General features: G+C 42.0%; 1 protein-coding gene across 1 annotated transcript; it reads right to left on the bottom strand.

Moving 5' to 3' along the window:
* Positions 1-3,266: 3,266 nt before the first annotated feature.
* Rptn (repetin) lies at positions 3,267-7,443 on the bottom strand. Its single transcript, XM_036189634.1, has 3 exons — positions 7,306-7,443; positions 5,624-6,500; positions 3,267-5,560 (listed from the first exon to the last, which is right to left on the bottom strand). Exons 1-3 carry the CDS (start codon positions 7,441-7,443, stop codon positions 3,267-3,269), a joined length of 3,309 nt encoding a protein of 1,102 aa, XP_036045527.1.
* Positions 7,444-15,351: the final 7,908 nt, after the last annotated feature.

Here is a 15,351-nt window from a genome sequence, read left to right as displayed (position 1 = left end):
AACAACAACAACAACAACAACAACAAACAAACAAACAAAAAAAACCAAAAACACCCCCCCAAAAAATTAAAAAAAAAAAAAAAACTGAGGAAACTGGAGTACAGTCTAGGGCCATGACTGCTTCCAAGTTTGCTGTGTTGTTAATAACTGTGTCAGGACTGGATTTCCAAGGTTTCAGACTCCAGGTTCAATGCCTAATGTGTTATTTCTCCCTTCATCTCCCCTTCTCCTCCTGGTGCTATTTATGTAGTTTATTTTTTCCAGCTATGTTGAAGTAGAACAGATAAAATCATAAAGATCCAAGTTATACACTGTGATGGCATGATATACACATGTATTATGAAATAATTATCTTTACAAAGTTATTTAATATGTATATGACCTTGTATGTTTATTTTTGTGTTATTTAAAACATTTAAAATGTCCCATCTTTACAAGTTCCTAGTGTATAATAGTAAAGTTCACTACAGTCCCCATACAGTATTAATAGGAGCCCTCAGAACTTACTGTTCATCTTTACAGCTGGAAGTCTGTGTCCTCTGACTGCAGATCCTTTCCTGGTCCCTCGGTGCTGAGCAGCCACACTTTCTCTAGTCTCTGCTCTTATGAGTTCACTTTTTAAAGATTCTACTGAAAAGTGATATTAGGGCTGGAGAGATGGCTCAGAGGTTAAGAGCACCGACTGCCCTTCCAGAAGTCCTGAGTTCAATTCCCAGCACCCACATGGTGGCTCACAACCATCTGTAATGGGATCTGGTGCCCCCTTCTGTATACATAATAAATAAATAGATCTTTTAAAAAAAATGGGGAGGGGCTGGGGGAAAGGTGGGGGTGGGAGGGGGGAGGACAGGGGAACCCATGGCTGATGTGTAAAATTAAAACACAAATATAATAAATAAAAAATAAATAAAAAAAGAGAAGTGATATTATTACAGTCTTAGTATTTCTCTCACTTCACTTAATTTCATAGCCTCAAGTTTTATCCATGCTATCATGAATGGCAGGATTCCCTTTTTTATTGTGGCTAAGTGGTATTATCTTTATACATAATGTATATCTATATATAGCATATTTCATACACATAGGCAAACATTTACACTTACATATATTTCACCCTTTCTACATCCATGGCTGAGCACTTGGGTTGAATCTGTATTCTAGCTAGTGTGAACAGTGCTTGATGAATATGAGAGTACAGACATTTCTTCAAAATACTGATTTTGTACTTTAAAAAAGATATAACCATTACTAAGATTGCTGAATCATATGTCTATGCCTAATTTTTGAGGAAAAGCTATCCTGGTTTTCACAGAGGCTCTGTATGCTCTACCTTACAGTTCTGCTCATAGAGCACAGACTCTCCAAACCTCTTCCACACTCTTGTCTTTCTTAGAGTAGCCATTCTGTCAGGTGTGAGGCCTCATCTCACTGTGGTTTTAATTTTCATTTCCCTGGTGGTCCCTGATGCTGAGAACCTTTCTATGTACCTGTTGGCCGTAGGTGTGTATTCTTTTGAAAAAATGTCTAATCCAGTTTCTTGCCTTTTTTTTTTTTTGAGCTGAGGATCGAACCCAGGGCCTTGCGCTTGTAGGCAAGCACTCTACCACTGAGCTAAATCCCTAACCCTCTTGCCTATTTTTTAATGAATTGTTTTATCTCTGTTGCCTGAATTCATTATATGTTTTGGATTTTAATCTCTTGTTGGATATATGTTTCACAAAACTTTCTCCAGTTCTACTGGCTGCCTTTTCATTTCGTTGATTGCTTCCTTTGCTGCATAGAAGATTTTGTGTTTGCTGTAGTCCCACTTAGTTATTTTTGCTTGTCCTCTTGGTGGAGTCATAGTCCAGATCATTGCCAAAAAGCTTTCCCAATGTCTTACATGTTCAGTCTGAAAGCTTTTAATTCATTGATTTCATCTGGTGAGCATTGTGAGAAATATATTTTATTTTTATTTATGCATATGTCTGTGTAAATGTATGCCATGTGTGTTTGTGGGTTCCCAATGAGGCCAGAAGAAGGTATCAGATCCTGTGGAGCTGGAATTACAAAGAGTTATGAGCTACCTGAGGTGGGTGCTGAGAACCAAAGGGTCCTCTGCCAGAACAGCCAGTGCTTTTAGCTTCTGAACCATGTCTCCAGCCCTTATATCTTTTTAATAGTTGTTCTCAGTGTTATTTTTGTATACAAGGGTGCCCAGTAAATGCGACTGTTCCATTGGTGGTGGTGGTGGTGAATAAGACAGAAAAAATATTTAGAGGCATCTGGAAGGGTCTAAATCAGAAAGAAAGAGATAGACTGGGCTAGGGAAACTGTGGGTGAAATATCAGGAACCACAAGCTTCATAGTCTAGACTTTGATGAAGCACAGGGAGAAGCCTCTTCTCTAGGAGAGCTACAGATCACAGGGAGCTTCTCTGACACTGACATCTCTGATGTCTAGGCTCTTATTCCTCTGTTGATGGGTCATGAGAGCTTACCAGACCCCCACTAATCCATCGCATAGAGAGAAACTATATCTCATCTGTTTGAAGATCTCTGGTAGCCCAAGCTATCAATTAGATGGAGTTATTGATGGTTATGAGCCAACACATGGGTGTAGGAACCAAACCCTAAAACTTTACAAGAATAGCAAGTGCTCTTAGATGCTGGACTATCTCTCTAACCCTAAGAAATGAAGATTTATTTTTAGAAAATGTTCATATGTGAAGGTCATATTTCCATATTGAAGAAAGGAAAAAGCCATCAACATCATTGCTCACCAATCATTTATTGAGTATTTTAATATAATTAATATAATGTTTTACACATGGTCTTTGTTGGAAAGGTTTTCAGAATTGTCTCCCATTCTCCAGCAGCCAAAGCTCATCAAAGTCCAAAATCCCTTTCTTCAAATGTAGTATAGGTCTCCATTGTACCTTTTCCTGTTTCTAAACATTAGGGAGAATTTTCTGCCATTCAATGATTCAACCAAGCATCACATAAACTGAAATCAAACTAGGAATGATTTAAATCTACAAAGTGATCAAAATGAAGATTGGTTAGTTCACCCAATTTACTCTACCCAACCAAATAACCCTAGAATTGCTACTCAAGGAATTGAACTTTCAAAAAGTGGGTGCTAGACTAGTCTTCAGAAGCATTCTCATAGATAGATGGAAAAGAGAAGGATGACGTACAACTCAACCTTTTAAACAGAAGCAAGGATGAATTGACAGGTAGGTTTCTTCATTAGATTCAAACTGTTACCTCTGCTGCTCAGGCAGCCTAGTATTGATAAGCTGCTTGCTCTCGTACGTAGTCATAGAATGGATTGGGGGAAATAGCTGTTTCGGTAGGGTGGTTTCTGTGTTGTTCTCTTCTTTGGGACCTCTCACCACCATGGGTTGGATGGAAATGTCTTTCCTGGGGTCCTTGCCACTGGTCATCTTCATGCATGTGGAATTTTTCTTTGTTGGGGAAACTCCTGGATTGGTCTTGGGATCCTGGAAACCTTTCGTTTTCTTCATGAGCTTGTTCATCCCACTGTTGATGGTAATTTTGATGTTTGTCTTGTCTCTGATGGCTTTGCTCATCTTCATGGGTTTGTCTACCATGTTGATGATCGTGACTTTCTTCGTGAGTTTGCCTGTGTTGTCTTTGCTGTTTCTGCTCATCTGCATGGGTTTGCCTATCCCTTGTCTGATGGCTTTTTTCATCTTCATGGGTTTGCCTGTTCTGCATCTCATATAGACTTTCCTGATCCTCAAGACTGTGTCTATCCCAGCTTTGATGATGCTCTTCCTCTACCCAGTGGCCCTCCTCACTACTCTGGGATTGCCAGTCATACTCATTATGGGTGTATGGCTCTTCTTGCTGTATCTGAGCTAAGAGTTTGTGTTGATTATCTTCTGCAGGTTTCCATGCCTGGTGGTGAGTTTGCTGCTCCCTTCTATCCTGGAATCTCTGTCTCTGGGTTTGATTCACTTCCTCTCTTGAAGTCTGTTGACTTAGTTTTCCTGATCTTCCAGATTGCTCAACATATGAGTCTCTCCCTGTTTCATCAGTTCCTTGGAAGTACCTGTTTTGCCCTTGAAGTTCAGTTTTCCCAATCTCTGACTGACCACAGTGAGAACTCTGGTTTTGTCTGTCTATTTGACCCTGGTGAGAACTCTGGCCTTGTCTGCCTGTCTGATCAAAATGAAAACTCTGGCCTTGTCTGTCTGTCCGATGCCAGTTCGAACTCTGGTCTTCATTGTCTGATTGACCCTGGAGAGAACTCTGGCCTTGTCTGCCTGTCTGATCAAAATGAAAACTGTGGCCTTCTCTGTCTGTCCGATGCCACTGTGAACTCTGGTCTTCATTGTCTGATTGACCCTGGTAGGATTTCTGTCCTTGTCCACCTTTCTGACTCTGATGAGAAGTCTGTCCTTGTCCACCTTTCTGACCCTGGTGAGAAGTCTGTCCTTGTCCACCTTTCTGACCTTGGTGAGAAGTCTGTCCTTGTCCACCTTTCTGACCCTGGTAAGAACTCTGGCTTTGTCCACCTTTCTGACCCTGGTAAGAACTCTGGCCTTGTCCACCTTTCTGACCCTGGTGAGAACTCTGGATTTGTCTACCTGTCTGATCAAAATGAAAACTGTGGCCCTCTCTGTCTGTCTGATGCCATCTTGAACTCTGGTCTTCATTGTCTGATTGACCCTGGAGAGAACTCTGGCCTTGTCTGCCTGTCTGATCAAAATGAAAACTGTGGCCTTCTCTGTCTGTCCGATGCCACTGTGAACTCTGGTCTTCATTGTCTGATTGACCCTGGTAGAATTTCTGTCCTTGTCCACCTTTCTGACTCTGATGAGAAGTCTGTCCTTGTCCACCTTTCTGACTCTGATGAGAAGTCTGTCCTTGTCCACCTTTCTGACTCTGATGAGAAGTCTGTCCTTGTCCACCTTTCTGACTCTGATGAGAAGTCTGTCCTTGTCCACCTTTCTGACTCTGGTGAGAAATGTGTCCTTGTCCACCTTTCTGACTCTGGTGAGAAGTCTGTCCTTGTCCACCTTTCTGACCTTGGTGAGAAGTCTGTCCTTGTCCACCTTTCTGACCCTGGTAAGAACTCTGGCCTTGTCCACCTTTCTGACCCTGGTGAGAAGTCTGTCCTTGTCCACCTTTCTGACCTTGGTGAGAAGTCTGTCCTTTTCCACCTTTCTGACCCTGGTAAGAACTCTGGCCTTGTCCACCTTTCTGACCCTGGTGAGAACTCTGGATTTGTCTACCTGTCTGATCAAAATGAAAACTGTGGCCCTCTCTGTCTGTCTGATGCCATCTTGAACTCTGGTCTTCACTGTCTGATTGACCCTGGTGAGAACTCTGTTCTTGTCTGCCTTTCTGACCCTGGTGAGAACTCTGGCCTTGTCTGCCTGTCTGATCAAAATGAAAACTGTGGCCTTCTCTGTCTGTCTGATGCCACTGTGAACTCTGGTCTTCACTGTCTGATTGACCCTGGAGAGAACCCTGACCTTGTCTGCCTGTCTGACCCTGGTGAGAATTGTGACCTTGTCTACCTTTCTGACCATAATGAAAATTCTGGCCTTTGCTCTTTGTCTGGTCCTGAGAACTCTGGCCTTGTCCGTCTATCTGACCATGATGGAAACCTTTCTGGCCTTGCTTATCCATCTGTCCATAATGGAAACTGTGTCTTTGTCCATCTGTCTGACCATGTTGGAAACTATGCCTTTGTTTATCTGGTTGGCTATTGTGAGAATTCTGGGCCTGTCTGTCTGTCTGACTGTTGCCTGATTTCTGAGGCTGCCTCTCATATTGTTCATAAGAACCAGATTCTTGCTGACTGGTTTGACTAGAATAAGAATCTTGTTGGAGCCTTCCAGACTGGCCACGGCTGCTTTGTCGTCCAAATGTCTTAGACTGGCCATAATGAGAAACCTGAGCTGGGTTCTTAGACTGATTTAAGGCAAAGACATATCCTTGACTTTTGGCCTGGTCATTGCTAGAGTTATAACTCAATCTTTGACCAGAGCTAGAGTATTGATCATCTGTCTCAGACTGATCAGAGCTATAATCTGTGTCTTGTCTCTCAGAATGATCATACTGGGAGTCCCCATGGAATCTCTCTGACTGACCATGGTGGGAATCCCTATCTTGTCTCTCTGACTGACCATGGTGAGAGCCTGTATCATGTCTTTCAGAGTGACCGCAGTGAGAGTTCTTATCTTGTTTCTGAGACTGATCATGTTGGACATCCTGACTTTGTCCCTCAGACTGACTGTTGTGAGAATTCTGCCTATGTTGTCTGCCTGTGTTTTCTGAAAACTTATGGCTCTGTGTTCCTTTATGACCCTGTTCTTTCTGGGAGGAGGTTCTGCTTCCATACAATTTACTGTCTAGCTTATGATGGCAGGCTTGGGCCAATTGGAACACCAACAAGAGGTATTCATGAAAATCAACATATCCATTTCTGTCTCGGTCCAAGTGTTCCAGAATGGTTTCCACAGTCTCTGGGTCATTTGGTCTCTGTGAGAAAAAAAAAAAAGGAAAAAAACCCAAATGTCCTTCTATGGATGCTGGATTGTTTATCAGTTTTAATGCCCCAATCAGCTCCCAAACAGGATTTCTCTCTTTCTTTCTTTTTATTCTTCCTTCCTTCCTTCCTTCCTTCCTTCCTTCCTTCCTTCCTTCCTTTCTTTCTTTTTTGAGAAACCATTAATGTGAAGTGGCTTGGCTCTGGTTCTAGTTTTTGATCAGCTTGTTTGCTGAACCTCATCTTTTGATGAACCAATGGGTAAGAGCACAGGGAACAGGCAACTGTATTAACAATGGATTTGAATCATTTGAGAAAGTTATTATGTCTTTTTACATGGTATAGCCTACATGTTTATATACCTCTTTCTCACTACACTGTGACATTATCAAAGGAAAGGAAGTTAGTTTCCTTCATGTTTGTATCCTCTATGACTTGCATCATGCCAGTATGGAACAGGCACTCAATGAATTTTTAGTAAGTTAATGAATAAATACCTGAGAAGGTGTGTGCACAGGATTACATATAGAAAATATGAATGACAGAATTTGAAAAAGCTATTCCCCATTACTTTGAAGTTGTTCTGTGTTTTGTTTATGTACAAAGAAGGAGGTGTGTGTGTGTGTGTGTGTGTGTGTGTGTGTGTGTGTGTGTGTAAGAACTATTGAGGAACTGTCTGAACTAGAAGGAGCTTACCAGTACATTACAGGTGGAAAATGACCAAATAAAACAAAATATTAACAAGATATCTTGAATCATGCATTCCATGCCACAGGATCAAGAGCCTGGGTGTCTTACCCGAAGGATGTCTCCAAACTCAGTGAGAAGCAACTGCTTCAACTCCATCTTGCTCAGTGAAGTGCATTCCCCATGGTGTTCAGCATATTTCTGGAATACCTTACTCACATTGAGTATGCTGTTCAGAAGCTGAGGCATTCTGGCAAATACAGGTGAATCTTTTAAAAAGAAGAAAAGAAAGAAAGAAGATTTTGTTTATGGGTGGGATGAAGACCTGGAGTTGGCATTTCCAGACAGTGGTTGCTTGGGTTTGGGAAAAAGGTTTAAGAAACCACAGAGTCCCTTCTTAACCACAATTTTAGGCTAGTCATGTGACCAATACTCAGGCTCCAAATATCAAATATTATCATGGCAGTGATTCAAAACAGTTTTTCTTTGCTAGAAAAAGGCAAATTCTTAAAAAATTAGACCTGTGTAGTAGATATTTCACAGACCTTCCTCTCTACTTTGGGTGGAAGTTGCTTGACTGAGATTGGAGATGGGCCAGAGAGAAGCACAGAAGTGTGTAGTTTTCCAGCAGTGACTGCAGAGATCAGTAAATGCATGCATTGAAGAAGTATCTATATTCTAAGGAGTCTTCTTTCAGCAAGGAAGAAGGTAAAATATCTCTTTCAGTGGTCCAAGAAATCTTTCTGAGAGGTTAAGTTCTTGAAAACTCTTTTACCTGCTTATTAAACAGAATCAGTAAAAGGAAAAAAAGTTACAGAGAAAAATAGGAAGTGGACACACTGCACATATGACAGGCAATGCATAGTCAGGTCAACATTGGCTGTGTTGGGGAGCTGGGGTCTTCTGCAATCTGTATGCCAATACTCCTTCTTGCGGTACAAAAAAAAACTATGCTCATAGGCTTCTGAAAATGCTATCCCAACTGCAAAACATAGGAATACAGTGATGTCTGTACATGTGAGCGACAAATAATAGATTGCATTGGACAAGCTGAGTCTTTTGTGACCATTTATGATAGTGAAATTGAGTATTGTTGAGTCCCCAGGGTCCAGGCCTTGCCTAACTTGTACAAAAGGTAAACAATTCATTCTAGAACAGTCAGTTACCAACCAGTCATTTAGAATCTTCATTTTGGGATATGTAGGGCCCACATATTTAGAGGTAGGCTGCTCTAGCACTCATCATATTCTAAGACAGAGCTCTGAAAAGGAAGCAGAAAGGTGCCCAAGAGTTTCACTGACAAGAAACAGTCTCTGCCCTCCACCTCATAGCTTTTTACTATAAGATGACTATACTGCCATACTTGGAGATACTGCTGTTGCTCTAGTGTGCATGTCTTACCTGCTTGAGGAAGAGTGAGCTGAAGATTCAGGAGCCAGGGAGGATGTTAGAGACCTGAAAACCCATCCTATTTATAAGGTTTTTAATTATCCTACTAAGTCATCCCAGGAGACACCCTTTCTGTGGTGGGGCCTGAATCATTCTGGGCTCAACCCAGCTCAGCCCAGTTCAACCCAGCTTGACCTCTCCCTCTGCAAACCGTTTGGTTTATTTACTTCCCCCATTTGCTCATGAACCTGTTTGTCATTGTAGTAGATGACACTTTTCAAGCCTCAGCCCCACTTAATTAAGGGAGTGTGGATGCTACATGCTGCATGGGTTGAAAAGACAGAGGTTCCGTCCAAATCGATCCTTAGAAATGGTTCCATACCAAGGCTGATGGGGGTAGATAACAGTTCAATCTTACCAAAGAAAGATGTTTATATGTTCTATTAAAAAATCCCACTTGGGTCCCTGGCAGTGAGACCAGGACTTATCCCACATGCATGAACTGGCTTTTTGGAGCCCATTCCCTGTGGTGGGATACTTTGCTCAGCCTTGATACAATGGGGAGGGGCTAGGCTGTCCTTCAACTTGGTATGCCAGACTTTGTTGACTACCGTAGGAGGCCTTACCCACTCTGAGGAGTGGATGGGGGTAGAGTGGGAGGGATGTGAGGAGGCGGGAGAAGGGAAGGGAGGGGGAACTGGGGTTCATATGTAAAATGGAAAAAATTTTAATAAATAAATAAATAAATCCCACTCAAGTAGAAATTAGGGAGTCTATACATTTGGTCAGTATATACTTCTTGGAAAACATAATTTTTTTTCAGCTGAGGATGGAACCCAGGCCTTACTAGGCAAGCACTCTACCATTGAGCTAAATCCCCAACCCAGAAAACATACGTTTTAAACTTATATTTTGCTTGTAAAAGTAGATATTCATATATCCTACTGACCATTCTTTTCTGCAGGTGAGTAGGAGAAGTAGTTGTACGATCAGTTTTAGGGACATAGTGGGTGGCAGGTGGTGAAGCTAGAGCTGACATTGGAGAGAGTTTTATTGTTGTTTTGCTTTTTTTTTTTTTTGAGACCCGGTTTCTCTGTGTAGCCATCGCTGTCCTGGAACTCACTCTGTAGACCAGGCTGGACTGGAACTCAGAGATCCACCTGCCTCTACCTCTTAAATTCTGGGTGGGATTAAAGGTATGCGCCACCACTGCCCAGCATGATACTTGAGTCTTTAAGTCTTACTAAAAAGTTAGAGTTAGGGGACAAGCTGGAAGCTTATGATGTCTGTGAGATAGAGATATTGTTTGTGACCTGAGCCTCCACTTATTTTCCATCTCAATAACACCTGTGACACATAGCACAGTGTCTTGTCATAGAGATCCTTAATAAATCTTCCAGGATTAAGTGAATTGTTGAATTGTGGACACATTGGAGAACGAATCTTGTGTAAGGAACAAAGAGTTCGAGATCCACCTGCCTTTCTGCTTTGTCTCACAAGTGCCAGTTATAAATAATTGCATGTGGAATACATAATCATATTAAATAATTGAGTATATGATTATATAATTAGTTACATCAATTGATTATATAATTAATTAGTCTCCCAGTCAATTGCTTGTGATGACACTTGCTATTATTTACTGTCTTTAGGATTTTTCAAGGGAGTCATAAAAAGTCAGAAAGATTTTAGTCTAATTGGACTAAAGAAGCTTCACATCAAAAAGACTTGAAAGACCAGTGTAGGACATGCTAAGTGTTCAATAATTAGAAAATCTAGGTGGAATTTTTCTGGCCCTGGCATTCCTTCAGCTCCAGTTTTGTAAGCAAGATTTTTCTTGTTCTTTGGAACACTTAGGAAGAGAAGGAGAGAAAGCAGAGACCAAAGTTGCATAGTTGAGAACTCTGACGTGGCTGGAATTAGCATGGGTGCCTATGTCTGGGAAAGTAGAGAGTGATAAGAGTAGAGGTAGAGAATTTGGGAGCTGAAAGGGAAGTTTAGCTTTAGCTTCTTAACTTATAGATGAGGAAACTGAAGTTTCTAGTTTTCCTGGTGAAGGACTTTCACAAGGCCTGATGTACATTTACCTTCCTAGCACAGAACACTTTCCTCTCCTCTCCTCTCCTCTCCTCTCCTCTCCTCTCCTCTCCTCTCCTCCCCTCTCCTCTCCTCTCCTCCCCTCTCCTCTCCTCTCCTCTGCTCTCCTCCCCTCCCCTCCCCTCTCCTCTCCTCTCCTCTCCTCTCCTCTCCTCTCCTCTCCTCTCCTCTCCTCTCCTCTGCTCTCCTCTCCTCTCCTCCCCTCTCCTCTCCTCTCCTTTCCCTTCCCTCTCCTTCATTTCTTTATTTCTATTTCTCTTTTATGAGGAATGATCTCACTATGCAGACCAGGCTAGCCTCAAACTCATGGCAATCACCCTGTCTCAGCCACTTGGCTTCTAGGATTACAGGTGTGTTTCCACACCTGACTAATATGCATTTTTATGCATTCTATGAAAGCTAACTAGCACCCAATTTAAGGGTTTATTTTAATGATAAATGTTAATTGAGGGTTTGTTGGTTTTGCTGTCAGCATTGTTTTGGGGAAGATTTTAAGTTCATTGCAGTATGTGACTAGTTGTCTCAATTAATCTAGAACTGAGGAATTCCCCACAATTAGACATGAGTGCTCAAAGTGGAAGCACTCTGGGCAGCCTGGGACACATGGATCACTGTAGTTTGTGGTGAATGGATGGACCTGAAGGAGGAATGTCAGGACAGGGAAGCCAGGTAGGAATCAGTGGTGTGGCTTTGGTCAGAAGCAAGCTAAGGGCAAATTAAACTGTAGGAAGAAGGATGGATGAAATAGGGAAAGAAAACATGTTTCCTTTTTCTTTCTTTCTTTCTTTCTTTCTTTCTTTCTTTCTTTCTTTCTTCCTTCCTTTTTTTTTTTTTTTTTTTTGACAGATTCAAGAAGTGGAAAAGAAAGTGAGGATATCAGGAATTGTCCCAAGGATTTAATCTAGGTGACTAAAAGGACCACACTATAATGAAGAAATGTAACTTCTGAATGAGGCTGGTAGAACCTAAGATGAAGAAATTCTGCTGGCATTCCCAGGGTCTCTGTCCTTTGAAGTCTTGATTTCCTGCAGCTTCAACTGCTCTCTCTGCATTGTCCATTTGTCACAGGATTATCATGCTCTTGTAAGTAGGATCTTCAGTCCATGAATTTACTTAACACCTAAGCACTCCAGCACAGTCAGAATCACCTAGTCAGTTATTCAGTGGATATTTGTGAGCATACAGAAGGCCATTTTGTAGGTCCAGAGTTAAAACATAATCTCTGTTCTTTATTTATGTGTGGGTAGCTGTGTCTCTGTGTGGGGGCCTGTGTATGAACAGGTATGCTTATAGGCCAGAGCTCAAAGTCAACTATCTTCTCCAGCTGCTCCTCACCTTACTTTTTAAGACAAGGTCTCTCGCTGAACCAGAGCTCACTTTACATAGCTCTGACTGTCCTGGAACTCAGCATGTAGATCAGGCTGGCTGAGAACTCACGAAGAACTCCTGAGTGTTAGGATTAAAGGTGTGTGCCACCACACCCAATGCATCCAAAGCACTCATCATTTTTGCTGGACTTGCTGACCAGCAAACCCCAGGGTTTGCCCCTGTCTCTGCCTCCCCAGCACTGGGGTTCTCAGCACATGCTGCTGTGCTGGATTTTTGCATGGATGCTAAGGATCCAAAGTCAGACCCTCATGCTTGTGTGGTAAGCATTTGGTCAACAGAACCATCTCCTCAGCCTCCCTGGTTTTCATTCTTACAGGCCTTTGGTTTGGTGCTGGAGAGATGGCTCAGCAGTTAGGAGCACTTGATGTTCCTGAAGAGGGCTGAGTTCAATTCCCAGCACCCATATGGTAGCTCACAACTGTCTGTAACTACAGTCCCGGGGGATCTGATGTCCTCTGTGGACCCCTGTGTGCACCAGATGTGCATGTGGTACACAGACATACATACAGGCAAAAACATTCATACACATAAAATAAAAATAAATAAATCATTAAAAAAAAACCCAAAAAACATTTACCCCACTAGGTGGTAGGTTATGTAGGAAGAATAGTAAGTTTGGGGAGTTGGAAATAGTTATATTTACATGCCTATAATGTTAGCACTAAGGAAGCTGTGGCAGAAATATCACAAATTTGATGTCAGCCTAGGCTTCACAGTAAGATTCTTATCTCAAACAGCAAATGAAAAAGAGAATAATATATATTGCTTGTGCTTGCCCTGTACTGATGGAATCCTGGGATGTCCTGGGCAATATTGGGCAGATGGAAATTCATAGAAGTGGGAAGCTTTCATTTGGAAGCAAGCATTCTAAGATTAGGTGATTCTAATCGCAGGTCCACCAGGGACTTTAATATAATGTTAACTTTGTTTTTTTCACAATCTGATGAAAGCTCCCCTGCCATCTTATTAGCACCTATGAATTCTATGAAAACTTATGCCATTTTGCTCATTGTTTCTCAGTGGATTTTGATGCTCGAAGGTAGGAGGTTTGAAGCCCCCAGCTACTGAAGTCTCTCTACTCTCCTCAGATAGGTTTTTTATATATGCTATTCTGCTAAACTGCAAAAGAAGGCACAGAGGAGGGAATAGTATCTTCATTTTCTAAACAAGGGAACTAAGGGTGAAAGAAGGATAATGTGTCCAGGGCTGTGCTGCTCACAGCTCTCTTAGCTAAGGTCGAAACCCATGTCCTCCTCATTCCAAAGCCCTTGCTCACAGACCTGTTTTGCTTCCCATTCCTCTAGGAGAGAAATAGTTTCCCTCACAGACTAAAGCGAAAAAGAACAAAATAACTCACTAATGTGAAGGCATCTAGCATTGAAAAGAGAATTTCCTTAGCCAATCCAACACCTATTATTTGATTTCCATTGTTCCTCCAGTGCTTAGAAATAGTTTGGACACTGAAAGCACATGCATTCTCTTTAGAGAGACAAGACCGATGATGATTAGGTGTAGAAATCTACACAGAATTCCTGGGAATTTCCCTAGCATCAGGTTTCTCCCTCATACCACAAGGTCTCCCTCTATCAAGACATCTCTTTCATTGCTTTTCCACTCCATCCCTCCCCCAGCTCAACCATCCCATTCCCTCATGTTCTCACCCCTCATCCCCTCCTGTTTACCACCCCACACACTCCCTGTTGACCCAGAAGATCTCATTTCTTTCCCTTTCGTAGGGCAATCCATGTGTCCCTCTTAGGGTCCTCATTTCCTAGCTTCTCTGGAGCTCTGGGTTGTACTCTGGTTGTCCTTTGCTTTACATCTAGTATCCACTTATGAGTGAGTGTATATCATGTTTGTCTTTCTGAGTCTGGGTTACCTCTCTTAGGATGGTATTTTCTAGTTCCATCCCTTTGCCTGCAAATTTCCTGATGTCATTGTTTTTTTGTTTGTTTGTTTGTTTTTACAGCTGAGTAATACTTCATTGTGTAAATGTACCACATTTTCTTCATCCATTCTTCTCTTGAGGGGCATCTAGGTTGTTTCCAGGTTCTGGCTATTACAAATAATGCTGCTATGAACATAGTTGAGCATGTGTCCTTGTGATATGATTGAGCATTCTATGGGTATATGCCCAAGAGTGGTATTGCTGGGTATTGAGGTAGATTGATTCCCAATTTTTTGAGACGTCACCATACTGATTTCCAAAGTGGCTGTACAAGTTTGCACTCACACCAGTAGTGGAGGAGTGTTCTTTTTATTCTACATCCTCTCCAACATAGACTGTGGTCAGTGTTCTTTATTTTAGCCATTCTGATTCTTGTAAGATGATATCTCAGAGTCATTTGATCCTAGCTAAGACCCCTAGCAATAGTGAAGACAGTGCCTGAACTGGCCTTCCTTTGTAATCAGATTGGTGAATACCTTGTTTATAGTCATAGAACCTTCAGTCAGTAACTGATGGGAGCAGATGCAGATATCCATATCCAAGCACCAGGCCTAGCTACAGGAGTCCTGTCAACAAGAGGGAAGAGGGATTACATAAGCAAAGGGAGTCAAGATCATGATGGGGAAACCCACAGAGACAGATGAATTTGTGGGAGCACATAGACACTAGACCAACAGCTGGGGAGCCTGTACTGGGACCAAATTTGGGCAACAACAGTGTTGTTGCCTGGTCTGTTTGTGGGACCCTAGGCAGTGAGACCAGGATCTATCCCTGGTGCATGAGCTGGCTTTTTGAAGCCCATTCCATATGGTGGGATGCTTTGCTCAGCCTTGATGGGGGGAGGGGAGCAGGCTTTATCCTGCCTCAACTGAACTTGCTAGGCATTGTTGATTCCCCATGGGAGGTCTTACCCTTCTGAGGAATGGATGGGGGTGGTTCTGAGGAGTGGATAGGGGTGGATTGGGGGAAGTGGGGGAGGAGTGGGAAGAGGGGAGGGGAAACTGTGGTTGGTATGTAAAATGAATTTTAAAAAAGAAATCTACATAGAAAATGCACCTTTTTGCTTTTACTGTTGACAGTCCTGAAGACTGGTGTAAAATGAGGTAAAATTTCTACTTTCCCATTAAGTGTTTTTCCTTTTAAGAAAATTAAAAAGGAGAATTCAGAAGAGTTATTATTATTATTATTATTATTATTATTATTATTTGTGTGTATGCACACTCACCCACACAAGTGTACCACGGTGTGTTTACATGTATGTGGAGATCAGAGACAACTGTGTGGAGTCTCTCCTCTCCTTCCTTTATGTGAGCTCTCCAGATGAACTCAGGTCA

This window comes from Onychomys torridus, chromosome 6 (genome assembly GCF_903995425.1).
Source record: "Onychomys torridus chromosome 6, mOncTor1.1, whole genome shotgun sequence".
NCBI lineage: Eukaryota > Metazoa > Chordata > Mammalia > Rodentia > Cricetidae > Onychomys > Onychomys torridus.
This window is presented reverse-complemented; position numbering and strand designations above follow the sequence as displayed.

Coding starts and splice junctions, on each gene's coding strand:
- Rptn (XM_036189634.1), bottom strand. CDS start 7,443: ATGCCTCAGCTTCTGAACAGCATACTCAATGTGAGTAAGGTATTCCAG. Junction 6,501..7,305: donor AGTTTGGAGACATCCTTCGG/GTAAGACACCCA, acceptor TTTTTCTCACAG/AGACCAAATGACCCAGAGAC. Junction 5,561..5,623: donor GGATAAGCAAGGCCAGAAAG/GTTTCCATCATG, acceptor CAAAGAGCAAAG/GCCAGAATTTTCATTATGGT.